The sequence below is a fragment of the Thermobia domestica genome, chromosome 6 (genome assembly GCF_964235325.1).
Source record: "Thermobia domestica chromosome 6, izTheDome1.hap1.1, whole genome shotgun sequence".
NCBI classification, from domain to species: Eukaryota; Metazoa; Arthropoda; class Insecta; order Zygentoma; family Lepismatidae; genus Thermobia; species Thermobia domestica.
In genome coordinates, this window is record NC_137459.1 from 126,542,554 (window position 1) to 126,569,717 (window position 27,164).

Sequence of the window (27,164 nt, forward strand, 5' to 3'; positions counted from 1 at the left end):
TTCATAGTGTGGCGTTACCGCCAATTCATCAAATTCTAACATGTATGGGAGGACGTAAATGGTACTCAATCCTAGATATAAAATTGGCATATCATCAGGTTGCTATCTCCAAAGAATCAAGAGAATTGACAGCATTCAATATACCAGTTATAGGTGCATATTCCTATAAGGTTTTACCAATGGGATACGTTCAATCACCGGCGGTATACACGAAAATAATGCCAATGACGCTTGCAAACGTAAGTCCGGAAGCAGTGTCGCATTACATGGATGATATATTTGTGTACGTAATAGAGCAAGAAAAGATTTTCCAGGTGTTGAAGTCAATATTTCAGAGATTGAGACACTATGGTCTAAAGTTGTCCGTAGCAAATGCCAATTCATGGAAGCAAAAGTACTGGCGTTAGGTCATCTAATCAGCGACGCAGGTTGCGAGATCAGCCCGAAGGTTATTCAAGCAATCAAGGCTTGTAAACCATCAAAATCGGTGAAGGAATTAAAATCATTTTTAGGTTTGACGAGTTATGTTCGAAAATTTTGTAAAAACTATGCGGAGATATCGGCAATTTTCAACTTTTGCTCAAAAAGGGCCATGAAATTGAATGGAACGAGGATCATACGACGGATTCGAGAAATTAAAACAATTATTGATGAGGGGCCACGGTGGCTCAGTGGTAGAGCGTTCACCTCTGGTGCTAGGGGTCTCGGGTTCAAACCCTGCTCCCGCCAAGTGAACTTTGTGGTGGACAAACACCGTGTGCGTGGGTTTTCTCGGGGTTCTCCCGTTTCCTCCCACTTTCTTCATTCCACCATTTCATTCATTACTCATTATCACCGTCTCCTTTAGCCTAACCGGCATAACCGTGGGACGTAAAACTCAAAATTTCATTTCATTTCAATTATTGATGAATGCTCCTTTGCTAGCTCCATTTCGTGAGGACTTAGAAACAAGGGTATATGCAGACGTATCAACAAAATCTATTGGTGCGGTATTGATGTAGAAACAAGAGAAGGGAGAATGGACTCCGGTAGCGTATTATATCCGCGTTTAAGACCACAAAAAAGCCACGACACGTCGTAGAATTAGAAATTTTGGCTGTGGTGAGTGCGTTGAAAGCATTCAATTACTATATATTCAACAAAGAGTTCGAATTATTCACGGACTGTACAGCGCTCACATAGACACTGAACCAGGGAAGTACACAATATATACTGAAAGCTTGCTGTTAATGCATGATAATTCGTAATGAAAATAAGTAGCGGTGACGATGTAATGGCAAAGTTGATTTGTAAAATTTTGAGTAAACATTTGTGGCGATTAATACTTTTTTTACGGTAAAATACCTTTATCAGATTTAACACATTCATTGTAATGCCAAGAGAGAAGGTGAACATGCAGTATATAATAAACAAAGAAATGTAACGTGACTGTACACATTATTTGTATTTTTTTAATATTTTCTTAAAATACCAATTAAATTAATAACAATAAAAATACTTTTTTCTTTCAAACGAATACAGAGAAACCCCAGTAATTTAGGGAAATCTAGAGACGTTTTAACAGAAGTGGTACAAGGTTAGATTCAGTAAACAAGGATTTGTAATGATTACAGAGAATAGGTTAACAGAAAAGGAAATGGTACAGATAACGTTACAGGGGAACACAAAAGTAAGGGCAACCTTTCCAAATTCTTTTTTTCCATTCCTTTCGGTTGTTGCGCAGAATAACTTAAAATTTTCACACATTGCCCCTTTTGAGTGCACGAAAGTTTTTGGGTTCCCAGACACACTTCTGTGGGGGCGCAAACAGACTTGTGACTTGTTAAACTTGCAATGCATTTGGGCACACTCCAATCTAGGGAAGGTGAACTTCATACAATACACAATTCAGATTCATGATTAACTTTTATTATTTGGGTAGTTGTAAGGATATGTAATTGGGAGCATGTCGAGATATATAATTATTATCATAATTTAATTACGGGTTCTTCTGCATTCACATAAAACATCCATTAAATATAAATCATAATCACAAATCATAAAAGGATGACACAAAAGTAAAATAAAATGAAATCTTTCAGTTGAACGTCCCACGATTATCACATTAAGGTAGACGGATTATTAAGGCAAGTGAATGATTATGGAATAATCGGCGGAATGAGAGCGTGGAAGTAAACGAAAGTACTCAGAGAAAATTTACTGACACGATGCAATCCACCGCTAACTTACTTGTTCGGAGATCGAACCACAGACCTCACGCAACGGAAGTAAGCGCTCGGCCACTTTTTATTTTAATTCGCCCCAATCGGGGTATTGTTCACCAGCTGCACCTTACGTCCTTTCGACGTATTCCGAACACTACAGGATACGAACAGAAATATAGAGGACAGTTAAAATGCTGACCTTGCTCTTCAGAAGGATCTGAACCGCAATTGGCTTCATCTCTCAATAGTCAACCTAACGCCTCAGACCGCTAGGCTACACACACGGGTTTAAAATGAAATGTTTTTTTAGTTTAACGTCCCACAAATATGCCCTTTAGCCTAAGTAAGACGTTGATTAAAGAACAAATGAATGATGATAGAAAAATTGGTAGAATGAGAAAATGGGAGGAAACAGTTGCACCCGAATAAACCCACGTACACGATGATCTCTACCTGAAAGTTCCTTGGCCATAGAACCAGGAATCCCACACAAGAGTCTACCACTGAGCTACCGTGCTTTCCGTATGACAAAAAGTGAGCTAGTATAATGTCAGTCGATTCTTTCGAGTTTGAATTCTTTGCTTATCTCCCTAACCTATCACCTGAAAATTTTAATTTAAGAAGGTATGCAAGTTTTTGGTTCAGTGAGAGGAACATAGAAAAAGAACATACTCTTTCAGGCCTGACACATCTTTATGCCTCCAAACGCAAGATAAATGATGTTAAAATACTATACAGATCGAATTAAGAAATAAGTTTATTATTATTATTTTTTACGTGAACAGAAAATCCTACACAGAGTCTTGATAATTGCAAATTGAACAAAAGATCGGTCATTAATTAACTATCATTTGAAATAACTATGAAGTCAACGGATTAAATGATTAAAAAAGCTTTATTTTCACACAGCTTCATTTCCGGACATATTTGTATTTTCAATGCAATAACTTATGAAAACTAAACCTGCAATAATTAACTAAAAATTTAACATACAATTTAAAGAGGTGTAGTTAGTGTATTTATTACTCTAACTTTCACTCACCAGCAAAATACTTAGTTTTAGTTTTTCCTTTACTTTACAGAATCATAGGGAGCCGTATGGAAAGAATTCCAATTACGCTTTGTGGAAAATAACCACTGAACATATGCCAAAAAATTATGTCGTTGCGTTTTCACAAGAGGAAGATACTAATATAAAGAAATTTTTTGTGAGAGGAAAAGTGACAAAAAATAGAGTGCAGCGTTTATTGTTGAAAACGTCGAGTTATTTCTGCTGGAAGAAACATGTTCGTTTTGATACTTCGGTGTAATATAAAAATGCTATTAATGTTTTAAGAAAGAATCTCTGAGAAAAGTGGTAGATCGCATTGAAACTTTCCTCAATTTGTATATAATACATGTGTACCTATATTGTTTACTTCGAGTGATATACTGGTTTCTCTTAAGTATTGTGCCCATATTGCGTTTTCATTTATGAATTCTCATTTAAGGAAACGAGAAAAAATGGTCAGGAGAATATGTGGAAACACATAAGCGATAGTGATCTCCGTCTGCATAGCAATGCATAATGAGATTGGAAGTCACCTATTTATTATTCAGTTGAATGCACACTTTGGCTCATCGAGATTTCTGGAATAAAGTACAAACTACTTACAGATAGAAACAAGAAAGAATTAAAAATGACTTTTTACTCAACACTCTGCAAAGTCTTACTAGATTGCCTCTATATGGAATTCAAATACTATTTTTTTCTTTTGGTTGGTTGATTTGGAATGTATTGTCCCGTTTAATGCTAAAACTGTATGAAACATGAACCTACAACTTAATATGGGGATCTGAAACACATGAGCTTCCAGCGAGTGGTAATTCCTTGTGAACAAGGCTAAAAAGGAGTGTACGTTAAACTGGAAAGATGCATACTCGATTTCCACTGCCGTTATTTCCTTTATTCTATATTGGAGTTAATTATCGCAGGCTTTCCAATGCTCCGATATTTCCAACTTTTTAACGAAACCTCATATACTTTTGTGGCATTGCTACTTCCACTTGTGAAAATAACATAAGGAAATAAGGTGTGGATGTTTGGAGGGCCTTTTGTCCTCACAGTAGGGTTGTTGAATGGAGACTCTTCTGTGTTTCGTCCTTTCCTGCTCATTGTCTAAAGATCATTACATAAAACCATATACAGTTAGCGCAAAAAGTATTCATACACCTACAAAATGGAACAAAAAATTAACTAGTTTCCTCATATTCATTAAAAATGTCTTTGCAGTGGTGACTTTAAAGACTTTTAAATAATTTATTTACATGTATCAATACTTTTTGCACTAACTGTAGGCAAATAATTATAGAATGTGTTACACATGGTCAAATCTTACCTTAAAAGCGTCAGCTGCAGAATGTTTGCATATTAGGTTTTATTTTTCATTTCAGATAATTGTTCCAGGAAGGGTGCGGCGGTATTTCTGCGTCTTCTCCGTAACGTTTTCAGTATTCCATTGTCATTTCTGCATTTTCTATACTAAGAAACTCGTATAAAATTTTGCAACGAGATAATTACCCATTTAGTTATATTTAGAGTAGAATGTATGTTCATATAACAATATGTGTAATTGACATGTGCATTTTTTATTTTTACCTATTGAATAATTGAAATGTTCCTTTTTCACAGCTTCACGAAACGTCCTATATTTTTCGTCGTCATTTCTTATATTTTTTCATAGGCATTGGAAAGCCAGTTATCGCAACGAATAAGTTCTTAACTGCGTAACAGTTTCGATTGATTAAGTGACCAAACATAAACGGGTTTCGTGAGGAAATATGGATATTGTGTGTTCCAGGTATTGTGTTTGTTAGTTGTGTTTGGTAGGCTAGTTCTATGCGTTCTTTAATGTACGAAAGTTCTTGTTACATATGCAAATTTTAATTTTGAGTTAATGAAGATGACGTTGATAACGTAATTTTATGAGTGTATAAATCACAGACCAAATTTGGACACATTCTGTATATGTGCTCCATCGTGAACGGATGGAAAGAAATTTATTCGTGGGTGTGTAAATATTGTTCACATTTTACAGAAATGTTTTCTCTCAAAATTTAATTATGTAAAGTATTAGGCTATGTTGTAATTCCATAAGGTATTGGACAATTTGGTCGCAAGTGTACGGAATATCTTTTACCCGCTTCGATGGAGCATATAGTGATATCGACACAGATTATGTATTTAGACATTAGATAATTTTGTAAATTTCCACACATATGCCTATACTTATTTTCATGTATGTATGTAAAATTACAAACGGAAATGGTGCCAATCTGTTTGCCAAGCCTCTAGTAAATCCATTTATATTCTTGAATTTCTAAACAATATACATGTTTGACAGTGAAATATCTTCTATTCCACGATGTATTTTTACACGGTACAGTGTGGAAATGCAACTTCAAGTGTAAAATATTTTACAATGGAAAATATATTTTATTTTACGAATTTAAGAGATGAAAATTTATTTACATAGAGGCTTGGCAAACAGATTGCGACTTTTTTGTGTAAAAATACCTATGATTTTTTTAAAAGTGTGCTTAGCATTGAGATGTGAGTACAATTGGCTTTAGCATACTTGAAATAACAAGTTCTCAATATTGTTTACAGTTTTTAATACAATTCTTGTAGTTTCTATCGACTGTTACTCATGAGTTCAAGTGTAGAGGGGATTCTGGTTTGAAAAGTTTATTATCCCATAATGTGATCATCATGAAAAGAAAACCGTGAGAAAGGGATACAGGACTTTCGTGAGTAGCATTTGGATCAGCCAGAAGATGGTGGAATTCCTTGCTAGAACTATCCAAAGCATACTAGAATGCACCAAAATCCACCAAAGGATACTAGAATATCTTCGCAGAACAAGCATAAAATCCACCAAAGCATGCTATAATTTCTTGCTAAAACCAACATGAAAACTAGCATATCGTGTTAGAATTTCTTGATGGAACCAGCATATAATTCTACCAAGTCATGCTAGAATTTTTGCTACAACCAGCATAAAATTCAGATAACATGCTAGAATTTCTTGCTAGAACCAACATAAAATCCTCCATATTATTCTCCACTCTCTTCTTTAGTACAATTTTAACACGTCTTTATTCATTTAAAAGACGAAACATACATCTACACATTTTTCCTCGATTGCTACGTTGACATGATAGATATACTAGCTGAAATGGTCATTTCTTCTCACGGCGAGAAATTGATATGATTAGAAAGCCCATCTTGAAGTGAGTACCAACTACCCTCCAAAGTTATTAGAAACACTTTCCCGTCCCCAGAAACCATGAATTCGATAAATATTTCAGTATTTTTGACATTTTATTTTTCAGCTCTCCCAGTCCCTCATCCTCTGAAGATGGAGATGAATTTGGACTTGAACACCATTGGAAACATCACTATTCATCTCAACAAACCAGAAAACTATGGATAACACACTAAGATCAATCATTTTACATTATTTTTTCATGTCACTCCTCCCAACTTCAATCCCTTCGGGTATCTTAATACCACAATATTTCTTTCTTAGATTGAAGGTAATATGTCTACCACGTTTGTATAAGTTGCTCCAGACATTCCGGAGTTACGCTGGAATATACATTTATTCATACAATAAAATATTTAGAACTGTCCGAGCAACTGCCCTTGTAAATTCAAAATCCAGCTGACATGCTATTTCATTCCTACACGTGGCATTAACTGTCATTGTGATTGTAATCTAATAGCTTGACAAACCCAAATTATAAATTCGATGCTAATCTCAGTCTTTTGAGAGATTTTTCATCACTTTTCATCCCACACTAATATCTCGTTTTCGATTCCTTTTACATGTCACCTTCTTCCCATCAACACAGGGTGCTAATAAGAGGTAAATGTAGAGACTTAAACGGTATAGGGAGTGTCGATAATCAACTTAGAGACATCGAAAACTATGGATTCAATACTAATGTCAGTCGGTTTGATTATTTTCTCATATCACTATTCCTCCCAATACACGGGGGCTAATGAGTTGAACATGGGCATAAATAGCACCGGAAGTGTTGCTATTGCTCCTTATTGCTATACTAGACTCTATACTAATCCTTAGTAGCAACGTTATTGGCCCACCGTTATAACGACTCACCAAGGGTAGTCGTCAACCTGGTCCGTCTAAGTAAGATATACAAATATTGAGTGGTAGTATTAGTTTGCATGTAAAAATTATCTTTAATAATTATATAGCATTATTCTCACCTTTTCTATTAGAATGATAACGTCGATGAACGTTGCTAAAATGGTTTATTAGCTGATATACTTTATAATATATTTTCCTTCAAACTGTCAAGCACACAAACTTGCTGACTAGGTATCCATAAACATTTACATAGCAACAACTATCCCATAATAATAATTTTACATATCTTAAAAACATTCTTCTTCTGTTATTATTAAATTAACATTCTATTAAGTATAGTGCACATGTATGAGCACTTTCTGCCCACGGTACAGGTAATTATTACTCTATCCAAAGTATTTTGTTATATAAAAATGTCGCCCGACGATGGGACTGAATATAAAAGTCATAAACGAGTTTGGCTTTTATCTTCAAGAACCACTGGTCCGTTTACAATAGTGCTCTTACATTACATATGTTCTTTATATTTTGATCACACCTCGTATATATCTTCATTACATTTCATATATATATATAGATACATTTATAACAAATCTTACACTTCAATAATACTTATTTTTAACAATAAAGTTTCAACACAAATTGATATAATGAAAACAATTTTTGTGCTTAATCAATCATGAATTAAATTATAATCCTTCACGTTAATAAGAAAGAATTCAAATCATTGAAAACTTATCGTTGATTAATGAAAATCAAAGAAAATCTAATTGAACAAAAATCAAAAATTAAACAGAACCTACGTTTGAATAACCAAAAAGGAAGAAAATAAGTCTATTTTTACATAAACAGAAAACACCCTTCTGGTATTATATATTTTTTTCCCTTTCAGTCTTCTTCATTCCTATTTATTTGAGCAAGAATGTCAGGCGCAACTAACTCTTTCACTAGATGCATCCATTTTTCCTTTGTATACTGAGTAGGTTTCCACACCTTTAACTCATCTATATTACGAAGTCCAATTGACGTACCCGTTTTAGCGTTCAACAATTCGAAAACTTTAGGATTTATTTCCTTAAAACATAAATAAGGACCTGAGAAAATGTCACAAAATTTATAAATCTTCTTTAACAACATATTACTTTGTGGATGTTGTTTAACAAAAACTAAGTCATTGACCTTGATCCGATATTTTCCTTCTTGCAAAGACTCTACTTGTGAATTACGTTTCAAAAATTTGTTATGTCTTCGGATTTTTACCATATTCACTAAACTGGAAGAATCCATAATTGTCGAATCTTCTAATTTGACATCAAAATGTTGTTCCACAGGGAAAACCAAATCAGAACCATTATGCACATTAGCAGGAGACACACCTAAAGTGTCTGATATAGAATGATTCAAAAGGTACGTAATTTGGTTGACATGCTTAATCCATTCAGCATGTTTATCTTTACAAAAGTGTCGAAACAACATACCAAAATTGCGATGTACATTTTCTACCACAGAACTACTAGGATGGTACGGAGTTACAAAATGAATTTTAATGTTAGCCTTGTTCATGGCTTTGAGGAACACATCACTTTTGAATTGTGAACCGTTATCGCATAATATATGTTCGATAGGGCCACAATGTGGAATATATACATTCAGAATTTTATTTACGATAGCAGCGGAAGTTGCTCTACGCAAGGGATAGGTTACTACATATCGTGAAAAGATATCCATGGTTGTTAACAAATAAGTTTCTCCAGTAGCTGCTCTTGGTAAAGGTCCATATAAATCGATCGACAGAAATGAATGTGGTCTCTCAGGCGTTATTGAGAGCATTGGTTTTTGTATAGCTTGGTAATTGTGTTTAATTCGCATACACTCAATGCAGTCATTGATATAATTTTTGATTTGAGCTCTCATTCCCTTCCAGTAAAAGGATTTATTAACCAGGGCACATACCTTTACATACCCAAAATGTCCGAAATCATCATGGTAGGCCTTTAATATGCGTGCTGTTAACGTAGGTGGAATGCAAATTTTGTTCCTAGATTTGAATTTAAAATCTTTAATAAGTAAAATTCCATTAGATAATTTAAATCTGAGATTCCAGTGTTTGGGACAATTACATCCTTCACCGCATGAAGATAAATGTTCCATGATTTGTTTATATTCATGATACTTCATTTGATGTTCTCGTAAATCTTCTATTGAAATGGTAGCTATTTCATCCTGTAAGATCTTAAATTCGTTAATGGACAAAATATGTTGTTCTTCTCCAGGAAACAGACGTGATAATGTATCTACGGGTCCATTATCTACCCCTTTAATGTGTTGTACTTCGAAATCATAAGCTTGAAGATCTAACGACCAGCGAAGTAATCTGTTATTATATCCCTGTACGCTGTTAAGGTATCGCAATGAATTATGGTCGGTAAGTACTATGAAATGACATCCGCTAAGATATGGAGCAAATTTTTGTATTGCAAAACGTACAGCCAAAAGTTCGATTTCTGTCGTGGTGTACCCCTTTTCCGCTTTCTTTAAAGTACGGCTAGCGCAATGAATAACAGCCGGTTCCTGAATAGTTGGGTTAGGTTGCCAGAGTACTGCAGAGATTCCAAGTTGGGAACCGTCACACTGAACATAAAAAGGAACGTCATATCGGGGGTGATTCAAATGGATGTTTCGTTTTACGCACTCCTTCAACTTATTAAAACTGTGTTCTTGAATCGGACCCCATTGCCATGGTACTCCTTTCTTTATAATCATAAATAAAGGCTGGGCTATCTCAGCGAATCGCGGGATGGCTTTGCGAAACCAATTGAAGAGCCCTAATATTTGTCGTGTCTGTTTCACATTTACTGGAGCAGGCAGATCTTCTATGGCTTGTACTTTAGATTGACTGAATTGTAAACCAGAGGCATCAATTTGGTATCCAAGAAATTCTATAGAATTCTGCAGAAATTTAGATTTCTGTAGATTGATAGTAAGGCCCGAACTTTCCAATCTGTCTAAAACTATATCTAAGTACTTCAAGTATTCATGTGGATTTTTCCCCATGATTAAGATGTCATCAGCATAAGTTATCACGTTGCTACGTAAGTCTTGACCTAGAACTTTGTTCAAGCAGGGTGCTAACGCCGCACTACCATTGATAAGCCCAAAGACTACACGATTGTATTCGTATAAGTGACCTTCAAAACTAAATGCTGTGTACGGTTTCGAATCTTCATGTAATTCGACCTGATTATACGCCATGACTAGATCTAAATTTCCGAATACAGTGTTCCCTTGTAAAGAAGCTAGTATTTCTTCCACTGGAGGATACCTCACTTGTTCCAGATCAATGTGACTATTCGTGCGTCTCAAATCTAATACCACACGTAGAGAACCATTTTTCTTTGGAACAACATGTAATGGATTAAGGTGGACGCTTCGTGAAGGCCTAATGATCCCATCTCTTAACATATCTGTAATTTGCTGACGTACATTCTCCCTGTATCTATATGGAATTATATAGGGCTTGGTTACTATGGGTTTGTCTGTTTTAACTTTAAAAGAATAAACAAAATCCTTGCATCGCCCAGGACGTTCTGAAAAGACATTTCTATGCTTATATAAGATATCCTTAAAGTCAGCTTTTACTGTATTACCAGCAAAATCAAGGCTGTTTTCGAGTGATTTAACACGCTCAGAAAACAATACATCGTCCTTTATATCCACCACATTTTGTGTGTCTTCCATTCGTTGATCATTTAATTTACCACTTTCTGCACTAACAAGCATTATTCACTACAGGAGAAATATCATTATATTGACAAGCAAGATTATCTAATTTTGGAAGCAGTTTCTGAACGATTTCCTGAGGTATACCCGGTATAGTCAACGTTTGGTTTTTAAAATCAAGCATGACACGTAATTGAGATAATAAATCTAAACCCATAATTAATTTCTCGTTAAGTTCCTTTATTACCAGAATAGGAATTGATATTTCAAAATCTTGAATAGTTATTGTCACACGAGTAAATCCAGCTACTCTCTTTTTATGTTTACCGGTAAAATCAACTATAATAAGGTTCTCAGCCTTTTGTAATTTAGGATTCGAATAATTATTAGTAATTGTTTTCCACAATGAATACGATAATAATGAGGCATTTGCTCCTGTGTCAAGTAAAGCTTCAGTACATAACCCATTGACTTTAATAGGTATTTTAGCTGTACTATAAGATTTTAAAAATACAAAATTTTCTTCAATATTAAAACCATCATTGACAGTATCATCTTCGAACCAACAACGATTTACAACAGGTATAAATTGGTACTGACATCTATTAATTGCTATTTCCGAATAATTATTTACAGAGACGTCATGTGAAAGATCATTTTCATCATTAACATGAACATGTAAATTGGAAGATAAATGTTCATAAGAATTATCGCTTAAATTTTTAGATGAATGTTCATGAGAATCTACAGCTGATATGGGTTTAACCCCTACCACATCAGCCGTAATTAGTTTAAATTCATACTGGTGTATGGTTCTAATAAAGTACATTGCACAGCACAATCATGATTATGTCCCGTATTATTGTTCTGTGCAGAAATTACTTCAATACCTGTATCTTGATGCGAAGTGCCATCTCTTGTCCTTCCATTACGTCTATCCACGTAGTTCGCTGTATTCCTGGAATTTCGCCATACATTCCGTCTATTTTTAAACCTATTTTGATTATATGGTCTAACATATGGATTGCTACGATTAATTAGGTTAGGCGGATTCCCTACATAACTTTGTCTATTTTGCTCGTTTTGATTACTAGAATATACTCGGCTTAGGTTATGTTCCGTATTATTCACACTTCAGATATTTAAATTCCGAATAGGCACAAAATGATCTGAATTATTCTTATTTTTACCCATTCCTGCTTGTTGATTCATAGCATGGTATTGAGTTTCATAGCATTGGACAAGCATTAATAAATGGTTGAAACTCATACACTGTGTGGAAAATAAGATCTGTTGTAATTTAAATGGAAGCAAATTTCGAATCGATGCTATTATTCTCGATTCCGATTGCAATGGATTAACGACCTTTAATTCGTTGTATGTATTTACAACAAACTCTACAATAGATTTATGCAATCGAGGATTGAAGTGTTGATTTCTAATGGTGGCATCTCTATTCGCAAGCAAAAAGTCATTTTCATAATTTGCGATCAGTGCCGCTTTGAATTCATCATATGTACTGATGTGATCACGTACTGCTTTAAACCATAATGAACAAGGTGGAAGTAATACATGAGGGATTAATTTCATATATTGTGATCTATCTATACACATAATATTGCATTCGTCCTGGAATTTCTCTAAGAAAGAAGTAGCATTCTCGTTACACTTACCACTGAATTTGCTCATAGCTCGAATTTCACTCATCTTAACACTTAATTTTACCTTCCTTTTATCATTCCGTGTACTTATTGGGTGATAGTTCCTATCCATGACGTGATGTGTCGTTACACCATCTATGTTTCGCCCATCTGTACTCTTCGGATGTATTTCTTCCAATATAATATCATCATCAGACACCGGCGAAGGCGAGTTCATCTCTGGTGAGTGGGGAAACTCCAAGCGATCACTACACATGTTATTACGGTATGTGTTGTCCTTAACCTGTAGCATTCTAATTTCTTCCTGTAACGTAGCTATCGACTGCGTATTTGCTCGTATGTTGTTAGCATTATTGATGACCTGGATCTTTTGTTGTTGAACAGAAGATTCGGTTACTTCTAAATCCTTTTTTATATCACTGATTTCTTGGCTCAGGTGGTTGTGATTACCCTGGCATTCCTCCGATATTCCTTTTAACTTTTCCTCGAACTGCGAGGTAATATCGCTCATCGTCTGGATAATTAATTGTTTCGTTTCATCCGCCTTCTGTTCCATCTTCTGTTCTATCGTCTGCTTCAATTCTTCGTATTGCTTGTTAGATTCATCAGACTTCTGTTCTATTCGTCTACTTAATTCTTCAGAGTTATGCTTCATCGTCTGCTTTAATTCTTCGTATTGCTTGTTGGATTCTTCAGAGTTATGTTCTATCGTCTGCTTTAATTCGGTAGACATCTGACTCAATTGCCGCTGTAAGACTAGCAAGATTCGGTCTTCCGATGTCATTCCTGAGGTTACACTAGGTTCACCGTTGTCACTATTAGTGGATTCATTCTCCATTATTTCAGTGTCCATTTTCCTTATGATTATTCTACCACTTCTCAATATGGTCAAATTTGTATTCATTAACTTAATTGTAAAAGTAAATTCACCCTTACTTTGCTTCGGGGTATAGAATTTATGAAAAGTCCCGGGTGAGGTAAACCAAAATTTTTATAACGACTCACCAAGGGTAGTCAACCTGGTCCGTCTAAGTAAGATATACAAATATTGAGTGGTAGTATTAGTTTGCATGTAAAAATTATCTTTAATAATTATATAGCATTATTCTCACCTTTTCTATTAGAATGATAACGTCGATGAACGTTGCTAAAATGGTTTATTAGCTGATATACTTTATAATGTATTTTCCTTCAAACTGTCAAGCACACAAACTTGCTGACTAGGTATCCATAAACATTTACATAGCAACAACTATCCCATAATAATAATTTTACATATCTTAAAAACATTCTTCTTCTGTTATTATTAAATTAACATTCTATTAAGTATAGTGCACATGTATGAGCATTTTCTGCCCACAGTACAGGTAATTATTACTCTATCCAAAGTATTTTGTTATACCGTTGGAGTTTGAGTGGGATTTGGTACAAACGGCAGGTGGTGGTTGGTACTAGCCTATAGCGGAATGATTACGTTGGCTTAACGTTGGGTAAATTTATGGTTGGTCAACCATTCTACCGACCTTCGTGCAAAGATATTAGGATTTGCTGCTTTCCCAACCAAGAAATACGTTGCTTTAGCGTTGGGAACCGCTCTACTAAAAGCACTTTTCCCACTACTCTGCCACTTTATTTTATTGTTGGCTGTGGGTCGCTAACTCCATCATACGTGATGCTGGTACAGTGCGTCACTGTTCATGAGTAGTTCTTCACCGTAATTTTGTAGTGTTTCAATTACAAAAACAAAAGAGGAGTTCGTGTTGTGTGTTGAATCATTTTTTTATACATAGTGTAGGGTGACATTTTTAAAAAAGAAGATTTACAACGCACAACAACTGCTAAATACCCAACACTTCTAAAGCAGAGTTGCCCCCCAACACCCTCAAAGTTGCCCTTCCAGCCGGTCTAGTGCATGCCTTCCCCGCTGGTCTAGTGGCTAGCACATGCGCTTTTGTTGTACGGGGTCCCGGGTTCAATTCTCGGTGGGAGAGCATTTGAATTTTAACTGTGCTCGATATTTCTGTGTTCGTGTTCCTGTCGTTCAACGTTACTGGATAAGCGAGTTAAACAAATTAAAGGCAGGTAAAATTAAGTAGAAATCTAGTAATATGTAAAAAAAAGTGCCTAGCACGTGCGCCTTTCGTGTAAGGTGTCCTAGGTTCGATTTCTGGTTGCAGACCCTTTGGAAATTTAACTGTCTTCGGTATTTCTGTGTTTGTGTCCTTGTCACTCTAGGTTACTGGAAAAACAAGTAAAATTAATTAAAAACTTAATAATAAATAGTTTTTAAAAGGTTGGAAGCATGCCTGCTCGCTAACTGAGTAACTGGGGTTCGCGTTTCGTACACTGCTGTTTCCACCTTTTCTTTTCCTGCACGGCCGAAGCACAACTAAAAATTAATCAAATATTTAAAGACTGTAACTCTATGAAATAATGGAAAGCCAAACGTGGCAAACCGAATGCATCACTACCCTACCTGACCTGCCGCGAGGACACGTTGGGGAACGTTAGTGAATCATGCTAGATTTGGTTAGGTAAACGTCAGCATTTGGATGGTGAACCACCATTAACGTCGAGGTTTGGCTGGACTTACGTAGGGAGACTGCTGTGATTTGGTTGGGCAAACAAAGGCCCAACATTCTCAATGTCGTTGGGGTTTGATTGGTCCAATGTTGGGAAATGGTTGAGGTTTGGTTGGGTAAACGAAGGTCCAACCTTTTGGTTGGGAAATGGGAATGGAGTCAACCCCTCCCATTCCTTCTAAGAGGGCTAAGGAGGTATTGCCACCGTTTGGGCCGAATTTGGTCTTAAATGGCATTACAACTGCCATCAATTAACTTAGCGACGCTGAGTATTTACGATTCGACACTAATATCAGTCAATTTCGACATGTTTAAGTCAATTCGTAACCACCCTGTGTGCTAATGGTAGCTTAATTGGAGTTAAGCGGAATTGAAAGTGATACCATTTACCAAAGTGACTCTAAAACTATGGATTCAACACTATCAATCCTTTTCTAGCATTTTTATACGTATCCCACTCCCTATAGCAATCCCGACAGTACTCTTTTCCAGACTGTAAGAAACATGGTTAAATATGCTGTAGACATATCAGAATTATGTTGGAATATATACACAAACACACATTCATCCATCTACTTTTATACATGTATAAATACAGAAAAGGTATATATATATATATACCTATATATATATATATACAGAGAGAGAGAGAGAGAGAGAGAGAGACGAAGGCATCACCACTTCCATATTACAAAAGCACATCAATGTATTGAATTGATACCCTATGTAGAGAATTTCCGTTCTGGCATGCTTCATAAGAACAATTTCAGTCTCTTCGCATGATCTTTGTGGATCAGGTATTTCTTCTGAGCGTTTTGGAGCTATTGAGTTATTTCTCAGGAACCACGATCCGACTTTGGATATGCTCTGTTTATACCCTCTCTTTACGCCTCGGAATATATTTCAAGAACGTAAATGGCATGCTTTAATAAGAATATTGGGAAGCAATCTCTATATGACAAGTAGCTGCAAATAAATTGGCTACAAAACTTATTTAGTGCTATTACATGAGTTTATCAATTTGTATTTAACATTCACATATATTATACCGACGTTCTGTGAACACCTACGTTATTTCAGATGTTAGATTTTAAACATATTAATTACTTATGTTCTCAAATGGTTATATGAATATTCATGATGTTGTAGGAATAATTCTTGGTGAGCGCTTAAAAGAAAAGGTAGTGAAAGTAGAGTATGTTGATGATAGAGTTATGATGTTAATTCTGAAAGGAAGAAAGAAGGATCTGGTAGTGATGCACCGCTGACTTCGCATACAGTTGAAGATATAGAAGAAAATTATGAGAAAATAGAAGAAATTATATAGAGAGGAAGAGGAAGCGTGCATGTGTAATTGAATGGGATACTTCAATGCAGTTGTGGCAGAAAAATAGGAAGGTAATGTCGTAGGCAAATATGGTTTAGGCGAAAGAAATAAAAGGGGAGAGGGGCTAGTCAATTTCTGTAGACAGAATTTACTACCGGTAGTGATTGGGAACACTTGGTTCAATCAATACAAGAGAAGAATATGTATAAATGGAAATACTACATTTTCTCTTATCATAACCTCGTGCTGGCCGAAGTGCATATTTAACTGAAAAATGTAGTCAGAAGAGAAGTAGGGAACAAGATGTTGAATACTGAAAAGTTGAAACAAAAGAAAATAAGAAATCTTTTCGTCGAGAAATTCGAAGAAAAGTCTCGAACGAGGGAAGAACAAGTGCAGCTAGTAAGAGACGGTGGGAACATATTAAACTTTGTATACAAAAGGCTGCAAACGTAGTATGTTACCGCGAACTCAAAACGGCTAAGAAACCATGGGTTACAGAACAGATGTTGCAGAAAATGAGGGAAAGGAAAACGTGAAAACACGTTGATACAAATGAGAGCCAAAAGATGTACACTAAGTTAAACAATGCGTTGCGAAAGGAAACAGAGCAAGGGAAGAATTTACAAAAGAAAATTTTATAACGTAGAAGAATTATAGAGTTGGAAAATATGAGGAAATGTAGAAGGAGGTGAAGTCTATAGAGCTTCGGAGGAAACAAGTGGGTATTCCGGTAGCAGTAGAAAATAAGAATGGGAAGGTAGTCAGCGAGAGAATTGAAATCTTAGGAAGATGGAAAGAATATGTTGTGAACTTATGTTGAAATAGGAATAGACAATGTGGCCTAGATGTTGAAGTAGAAAATTAAGTAGTTGATAATGATAAAGGGTTTAGTATTCTTCGCGATGAGTTTCAAAAAGCTACATTCGAGATTAGGAATGGAAAGGCAAACGTTATAGATAATATACCAGTCTAATTCATTAAGAATATGAGAGACAAGTGCAAGAAAGAATTGTTCCGAATCTACAATGAAGTATATAAAACAGGAGAGTGACCAAGAGAGTTCCTGACGACGATCATGATTCCGATCGCTTTAAAATTGAACCCAAAGAGATGTGAGGATTATACAGTGTGTTCGTAAAGTAGTACAACCCAAAGTTTAATTGCGTATATCTTTTGAACCAAGAACAATAAAGACCTGAGACTTTAAACAAATGTAAAGTGTTCTACATAGATATTTTCGAGATCATGACCAATATTGTAATTTTTAACGTTTTTGGGTAGTAACACAAGAAAGTGTCTGCAATCCTCATCAAAGGAGAAGGGTGCTTTACAGTGCTCGAAGTGTCTGCATTACAGCAAATGATCGAAATGGCTGCCTCGTTCTTGTAAACACAAATTTACATACTTCACCATGTTTCTTGACACAAGAGTGTTCCTGGTGATTGGTTGGGGGTTAGTCTTGGACCATGTATTATCCTTCACAATAATAATAATAATAATAATAAAAACATATTTCTTGAGGGTTAGTGTTGTTTCTTTTCCTTATTACGAGAATGATATCGGTACGCGTATCTTTCTACTACTTTCTGATTTCGTTAAATATCTTAAAAATTTTAAAGTCTCAATCTTCAACAAAACCGATAAGTGTTTTATTTCCGTATCGCAGTTTACACAAGACACCATAGAAATATCATTAAAATTAATAAAAGAAGAAAACAAAACTACAATTTTACACAAATTTGAACCTTACACTTGTTATCCATATACCCCTATATTTACAGAATACACGAATTCTGATACATGTTCTTCCGTTGCTCATTGAGTCCGACAGGCCTCACACTCATACGACACGTGCTCAATTCTTCATAGCGCCCTGCTTTTGTTTTCTTATTGATCAGGTAGGACAACAGCAAATTATATACAGGGTGAACGGTAACTACGTGGACAAACTTGGACGGGTGATAGTACATCTAAAAACAAGCAAAAAAGTCCTAGTGAACATGGGGGAAGTTCCGTCCCGTTTAGGAGTGACAGAGTGTCGAAAGCGTGGGAACATGAACTTCAGAGGCCAACAGCTTAAAAACAATACATCGTACAGAGTGCGGTTACAAACTTCACTTACTAAGTCATACCTACTCTATTAAAAAATGCATGTTTGAAAACGCAGCTACGTGTGCGCACGGGATTAACAACGTGTGACACTTCTTTCCTTTACAGCATGTTCGGGAATCCCTCCGTTTCTTTGGGGAATCCCGTGCGCACGCATAGGTGCGTTTCCAAACATGCATTTTTCAACAGAGTAGGTAGGACTTTCTAAGTGACGTTTTTAACCGCATTCTCTATTATGTATTGTTTTTTAGCTGTTGGCCTCTGAAGTTCATGTTCTCACGCTTTCGACACTCTGTCACTCTTAAACGTGACGGAATTTGTCCCATGTTCACTACGACTTATTTTTTTATTTATTTATTTATTGCTTCTTTTTAGATGTACTATCACCCACCCAAATTTGTCCACTTAGTTACCGTTCACCCTGTATACACACACACACACACACACACACACACACACACACACATATATATATATATATATATATATATATATATATATATATATATATATATATATATAATGAAATGACTACATTTGTAACAACTCTTGAGCCACCCGACTGATTTCGATTAAATTTTCAACGTAGATGAGGTTCGGGCCTATAATGGTTCTTATAGCTTCACTTTGAAGGTGCACTTTGAAGAGAAGAGGAAGATATACAAAAATGATCGAAAATGACCAATATTAACGTCGAATCATAGTTTTCGGAGTGGCTGATATGAACAGTGCCACTTCCGATGCCGTTTAAATCCAAATTCAGTCTTCATTAGTACTCCTAAGCGCGATGGTGACATGTAAAATAATTGAAAATTACCGATTAATTGAAATCCATACTGAAAACGTTGTTTTTCACCACATTTTCCGTCTGATATAAATATGTTTTTTAAAAATACTAGTTACAGCATATAAAAATGTGATGCAGGCCTACTTACAAATCAGTTTAGTACCATTGTTTTATGGGAGTATTTACAGTACTTTGTTGAAACGTTTGTCTTCAAAGTGTCAAATATAAATCGCAATAAATTGTGTAATCTGCTGTAAAAAAATTAAACCATACTGTTTTCCGATAGGTATAAGGAGCAGATACCATACTATTTTTCGATTAGTATGGTAAAATAGTATTTTTACATACTATTTTACAGTAAATTATTAATTCTATGTAAACATTGTTATTTTTAAGTGACTGAAGCGAGGTAATCTTACAATGATGTTTCAAAAGCTGGTCATTTGGGGGGCCAGGAAATCAAATGGGGGGCCTGGCCCCGATGGGCACCCCGTGGCTACACCCCTGGTCTGCTATCTTATAACGGAAAGTAATTACGCAATAGTTGCGAGTTATTTCATAGTAAACATATGTAAGCATGTACAGCACTATTCATTAGATTCCATGGTGCTCTCTCAGTGCTGTTCTGAGCAATTAAAAAAAAAACTGCGTGTCATTGCACCTTTTCCCATATGTATGTGTGCATCATCCATACAAATACACATGTGAACATGTACGGCTTATACGTGGAGCGTACATATGTGCCGTACACGTACGTGTTGTCTGGGTAGTGTTTTCTTCCCTTTAGAACAAATGTAGCCTATTATGGTACGAGGGTAGTATCTTCTTTGCAGTTAATAAAGCTATCAACACAACACATAAATATTTTCAAAACAAGGAGATTGGATTTAATCTCTGACGAACCTTAATTATTCACTGCCAAAAAGAGGGATTCTTAGGTCAGAATAAAATAAAAATGGGTGCAGTGTATTTGTTTAAACAATATCATGCAAGCTTATTTTTAGTAGCTCAAAAATTGAATTAATATGCCTACAGATTGTTTCGTGACGTTTTATTAATTTTCAAGATCTGTATTGAGATATACTGCAATATTCGAGCCCTTGCTACTGATGCTAGATTATCAGCGTTGCTGAGGGGACACATTTAACCAAAATGAATGATAAAACCTAGTAGGCTACGTTCCAAAATTAATTTCAAATCGTTAAAATGCAGATTTGTATAGCTGATATATATATACATTTAGCTTTATATATGATTTATTTTTATTTATACTATTTCTGGATTTTACCAGCATCAAGGATTTTAAAACTTTCACGTATGAGGAATGAAGTCCCTCGGCGAGCGCACTATCCGGGGAAGTGAATTGAGACGTGTAAGTTAATTACCATCCCATCATTTACCTGGTGTGAGTGAGGAAACCCATGAGAAACTTCACTCAAAATGTCTGACGTGAAAAAATGAAATGAAATTTTGAGTTTTACGTCCCACGGTTATGCCGGTTAGGCTAAAGGAGACGGTGATAATGAGTAATGAATGAAATGGTGGAATGAAGAAAGTGGGAGGAAACGGGAGAACCCCGAGAAAACCCACGCACACGGTGTTTGTCCACCACAAAGTTAACTTGGCGGGAGCAGGGTTTGAACCCGAGACCCCTAGCACCAGAGGTGAACGCTCTACCACTGAGCCACCGCGGCCCAATGTCTGACGTGAGAAAGTTCTTACACTTTTCAATCGAGTGCCCGCCGAAAAACGAACCTGGGACCGCAGGAACTAGAGATGAAAGCGTTAGCGACTACGCTACGCGGGCTCACAGCTTTATAAATAAGATGATTACGAACCTTCAAGGAGTTCCCTGTGATTCTCAAAAAAAAAAAATTAAATAAATAAAACAAAAAAAGTATCCCCATTTTCCTAAACACCCGCTCGGACCATTTTTAGAGCCATGAAAATAGACATGTCCGAGTAAAAGAGGATGTCTGGTAACCCTGCTCAGGTTTTGAGCAAGGAAAGGGGAAAATTTCCCCCAAGTATGGTTCTTATTTTGTAGTCATCTGCAAATCACCACTATTTTAGACAAATTGGCCATTAAAATTAAAAAAGAAAATGTGAACACATTATTCAAATATCCTACATCTTAAAAAATTTTAGTAACACTTGTACTTTCCCTTGGAATTGCGTAATTTGGAATTATTCTGCATTCGACGGTTTGTATATTTGAAAATAACATCAAATAATATCTAATGTAAATTTTAAGTTGACTCCTTTAACTCTCTGCACCACATTTTAAATATTTTTTTTCTTTACAATGACTCGAAGGAAAGTTCTTGAATTCTATCTAGCAATATTTTATTTTAATACTTTTCATTGTGTAGGTAGGCAACACTGGCATTGTGTTTACCTGAAAATGAATGGAGTAAGTCATTAGCGAGAAAAGTATTAAGAGAAAAATGGCTGAAAAAGGACAACAAGGAACTCAGCAACCAATTGTTAAGATTGGTCATTATATTTTAGGAGAAACTTTAGGAGTTGGTACTTTTGGTAAAGTTAAAAGTAAGTTTATCATTGTAACTACAATTGACTAAGTAATTCAGGGGCGCTTATATTAGCAATTTGAAGAATTTAATTGAAGTGCTTGTGTTCTCCAAGGTAGACATGCATAAAGACAACATTTACATTATTCTGAGACATAATCGTTCCCGTTATCACACTTTTATCTTATAAAGTGACGGAACTATTGTTGCAAAATTCGTTTTGTAATAATTACAAGTGCATGATTTTTATTACGAACTTCGAGCTACTAACCAGCTTGTGGATACATACATGAATTCATATAATATGTACTTCTTAAAATCAGGAATGCACTCCTAGTACCTTATGAATTATTTCTTATGAGCAGAGTTGCATTTCTGATTTCCATGAATGCAGATTTACGTTAGGAGGACTTAAACAGTATAAACAGTACAGACGTATGCCGTAAATCTTACATTGAAAAAACAAACCAATTTGTGTTAGGTGGCCACTAAGAAGCACGAAAACAATATTACTGAGTCAGAGCAGAGCCAAGGTGGTGGGCTGAAACCGGGTGCGTCAGCGACAGTATGTACGCGCATATGCGAGGCTAGTAGAGGCACTGTTATTCATGTTACAAGATGCCTTACATGTCAGACAACTGTATTGTTACGGATCATGACTTAACATCTCTGCATTCACATACAAATTCAATCCATCATGGTTTCGTAGTAGACTCTTTACCTGCATAGCAGCATACTTTTATTTTAAGAGTTGCCTAACTTTGCTGACAATTTAGACAAGAGTATTTTGCGTATAATTTGGGCATTTATTCCGAAGTTGGGCGTCCGTTTGAGCCACGTTTTTTCGCTCTTATCTCCTTTCCACATTTTCTGCAATTTGTTATTAGGTTCATTAATCCGTGCTCTTCACAAACTTTTAAAAGATTTTGCTCGTTATCAACGTATTGCTTCACAAATGTTAAAACTGTTAGCCCATTGCCCTTGTACATTCGCCATGTTGATAACATAGATGCCCGTTACTTTCCCACAATGCAATTGTTCGGTTACCTTGCGCCAAGTAGTTCCCTCCGCTCGGGGTATAGTCCCATGTTTATAACCGCTTATATATAACAAATAAACAGATTTTTCGACACCATTATGTATTATCAAGCACACAAACGATCAGATTATCCAAATCTTTCCTGTAAATTTTAAAAGTTTTGCTGGAAACGGACGCCCAACTTTGGAACATAACCCATAATTTGTAATACATCACCTTGTTTCGTAAACTTCAAAGCTAGTAGGTATTGTATAAAAGTCCTGTAAATGAAGTAATGCGAGCCTTGTCATACTGTGAATGTTCACATAGCTATCGAAAATAGTGTTGTAAAGAAAGTTGAACATGAACATTTAATATTTCAAGAGGACATGAAGAAAGAAAAACAAAAGATATGGAGAGCAGTGAAACACAATTGTCCTTGGAAAACGTTGCCAAGCCGTCAGCAGAACTAGGGCTTTGCTTCGTACTTCTTCACCGTCAAATCATTTGGGTAGATGTATTTCGCACTACGAATGTTGGCAACATGCTACTTTAGGACAATTACTTTAATGATTTAGTATTCAGGAAGTCATTGTTAACTTCACTATTACGATACAATTAATCTTACGGGCGCACGGTGGCTCAGTGGATGGTAAGAATTCGCACACTTGCTCCTCTTTCAACAGAAAATAATATATTTACTGCTCTACGCTAAGTGAATCTGCTTTTGAGTAACCGAAGACAATGATAATTGAGTCCAATTCCATAGACGGGAAGAAAAATGAAATGTAAAGTTTATGAAGAATCTTGTGTATTATAGGAAATGCTAGTATGAATATAACAGCAGATAACCAAAATCATCACTGTACGGTGTAAACGAGTAACAAAAATGAATGTGAAATTGTATGAAGTCGAATAATAAAGAGAAAATAGAAGAAAGCGTTTCAGGAAATACGTCAGCGTTGCAAATTCACTGCTATACAGATTGCAAGAAATATATGTAGCTAGATAGAAAGAATATATAGGTAGTGTGGAGTGGAAACCTTACGTTAAACAGTTTTAGTGCGTGTTTTCTTTATGTATGAATAAATAAATGACTAATATAGTTCTTGGTAAGGAAACCCTTGCAATTTTACGTGTTGTTGTTGAAAAAAATGACATCACTTTTCTGGCTTCAAATAGTACTCTAGTAGATTTTACAGTGTTACTCTTTCGGCACATGTTCAAATGATTGCGTACAGATTGATAATACATCTGCAGACTCATATAACATAAAAGTGGCAATTCTTGCGAAAAACACACGCAAACCTGTTCTAAGTGCCCATACAAGCAAGTATGGTATCTATTCCGGTTTAGGGTAGGGCAAAGCTTGTTAGAAAACAGGCACAAAGGGATAGAGGGTATACTTGTGAACAGAGATTTTCTTTGAAACTAGTCAGAACTCATACTAGAACTTACCCAACATTTATTATTTTTCTCCCGTATTCGCTTTGCGCAATACCTGACATGTCTACAGTGACCACATTCAAAGGAAAATGTTTGAAAGGTGCCGAGAGAATTACGTAGAGTTTGACATTGTGTATTGTACAACACTGTTTTAATAATGGCTTTTGGCGTGCAAACTGCAAGCACGTCGATCGTCGATATTTTATTTTTTGTAATATTTAATGTGGTTTTCGCACTGTTTGAACAACCTTAACATAGGAAATAATTCGTGACAAAAACAAATTATCTGCTGTGAACATTACTTAGTACTCAGAATTAGCGACAGGATTATCACTTGCTATAGCCCTTGTAAATTTTCATAACAGTAACCCTAATCTTGTATAATACATTTTTCTTACTTTCTGAGGGAGTACAGCGCTGGTGGAAATTAATATCTTACACATTCATCTTCCATATGTAGTCACTTATTTGCACTCCATGAAAAAAGTCCATTAGTAGTACCGTCTAAAGTCGCATTTTAGTAACGACATAACTAGGTCAGTATGGGTTTGTAGGTTCGAGTAGGACAATAAATTTCGGGAAGAATGCGTATTCAGACTTAATAACTGGAAATGCTTAACTATGCAAAGATAAGGTGGTATCCCAGTTGTGTCTAAGGGTAGTTAAAATTTGCATTATCAGATACTTCGAAAATTCATTTCGACAGACATTAATTTAAAGGACATTATATATACATGTTTACGAAAAACTTCTTGCCGATATATCTAAGGGCTACTGAGATACGTTTAAATAAAGAGACACACCATAGTTGTGTGGTTAGGTTAGGTTACGGATTATTTTCCGTATTAAACGGTACATTTTATATAAACTGACTGCCGAGTCGTAATAAAACTCTGAAAGTAATTTTACGCTAAAACAAATACGTTTGTGTATGATGTTTGCAGGTACTATGGGATTCGTAAACTTTTCAGTATCAAATACCTTGAAAACATGTATACAAAATAAAATATGTATTTTTCGAAAGTTCGGTATTCTCTTTCCGCTTGCCTAATGGCTGGCGTAGGTCTGGGTTTGGTTCCTGGTAGAAGAGCACAACATATTTTCATAGTAAGTCACTTTCATTAATCATCCCTCTCCTTTAACTTAAAGGCCACAATCGGGGCCCCGGTGGCTCAGTGGTAGAGCGTTCACCTCTGGTGCATGGGGTCCCTGGCTCGATCCCAGCTCGCGCCAAGTGAACTTTGTGGTGGACAAATACCGTGTGCATGGGTTTTCTCGGGGTTCTCCCATTTCCTCTCATTTTCTTCATTCCACCATTTCATTCATTTCTCATCATCACCGTCTCCTTTAGCCTAACAGGCATAACCGTGGTACGTAAAACTTAAAGATTTCATTTCATTCAAAGGCCTGAAACGTGGGACGTTAAAGTAAAATATTTCATTTCATATTTTCCAAGTCGGTACGGCTAGTGGTTACAGAGAGACTGTGAAATAAAAGCAAACCACTGATGTGTGTGTGGTTTCCATATTAGATGACAGCATTCTGGAAAATAATTAGTGAGGATTAATAACAATTCCAGAAACTATGTGAGCAAAATTTATTCCGATGAGGACAAATGGACTCCCTACAATTTGCATTTTCAGTTTCACTATTTTGAAACCCAGTCTTCACATGGTTCTGAAGGAAGCTAAGTACTGATATGAACGAGCTACAGTAGTCATTTTAAAGACATCTTTAGTTGAATTTGAGGATATACGTGGTTATGTTCCTATGATGGTATAACACTTAATTAACAATATTTTGTAAAGGTGTTTGTAGAGCACATGAAGTGTTTAAAGCACTTATTTATTTAGAATAAATGGTTTCTAGTTGATCTCTTTAACTGTATAACGGCTTGCAGTAATATCTTAAACTTCAGTTTCGTTCTTAATCTACTTTGAAGCCACAGTGATCATATTATACGTAATGGTATTTTAATTAACAAAATTTCAGTTGAAGCGGAAAGGCTATTTTACACCGAAACAGTAAAAACAAACGAACATAGCTTTAACTTCGCCTGGTACAACTGAAAAATCATCACTCAGGATGCTTGGTATCAAAATTCAAGACTCCTGATTCGGAAGCGCCAACGCTAACCACAATCCTACGTTTTCTAAGTATATGGTATTATTTTTCTGCAATTACTCTGCAAAGGGTGAATTTTCTGTTTGAGTTGCGAACTATCTCTATCACACTTTTAATCCGTGTGTGTGTGTGTGTGCAAATACTATTAGGAGTAAATGTTCTAGTACGTTTTATGTTAGTAACGTTTCGTTAAAGTTTGGTCATATCTTATTTAAGGGTTTGAATATTTAACCCTTTGGGGAACTTTTGGTACAATTTGTGCCATATGCGTTTTTCATGGTACATTGCGTTATTTCTCTTCTATTTGTGCTTTTTCGTCCGTTATTTATTTATTTTTTTTTTGTTTTGTTTTTTTAAGTCCAGAGGCATTTAGAAGACATTACGTATTGTTTCAGACCTTCCTGCGTCGAGACATAGGAGGTGATGACGTCATAAGTCTAAAATTTGTATTTTCATGTAATACTTTTTTTTTTTGGGGGGGGGGTTAAGTAAAGTA

The 27,164-nt window shown here is 35.7% G+C and overlaps 1 protein-coding gene across 1 annotated transcript in view; it reads left to right on the plus strand.

Annotated features, from left to right (window-relative positions):
* The first annotated feature begins 21,927 nt into the window (after nucleotides 1-21,927).
* The window catches only part of LOC145688189 (5'-AMP-activated protein kinase catalytic subunit alpha-2-like), a 147,889-nt gene continuing 142,652 nt past the window's right edge, over nucleotides 21,928-27,164 (plus strand). The window contains exon 1 of the mRNA XM_081762060.1: nucleotides 21,928-22,099. Coding sequence (XP_081618186.1) covers nucleotides 21,997-22,099 — 103 coding nt within the window. The 5' untranslated portion in view covers nucleotides 21,928-21,996. The remainder of the gene's footprint in view (nucleotides 22,100-27,164) is intronic.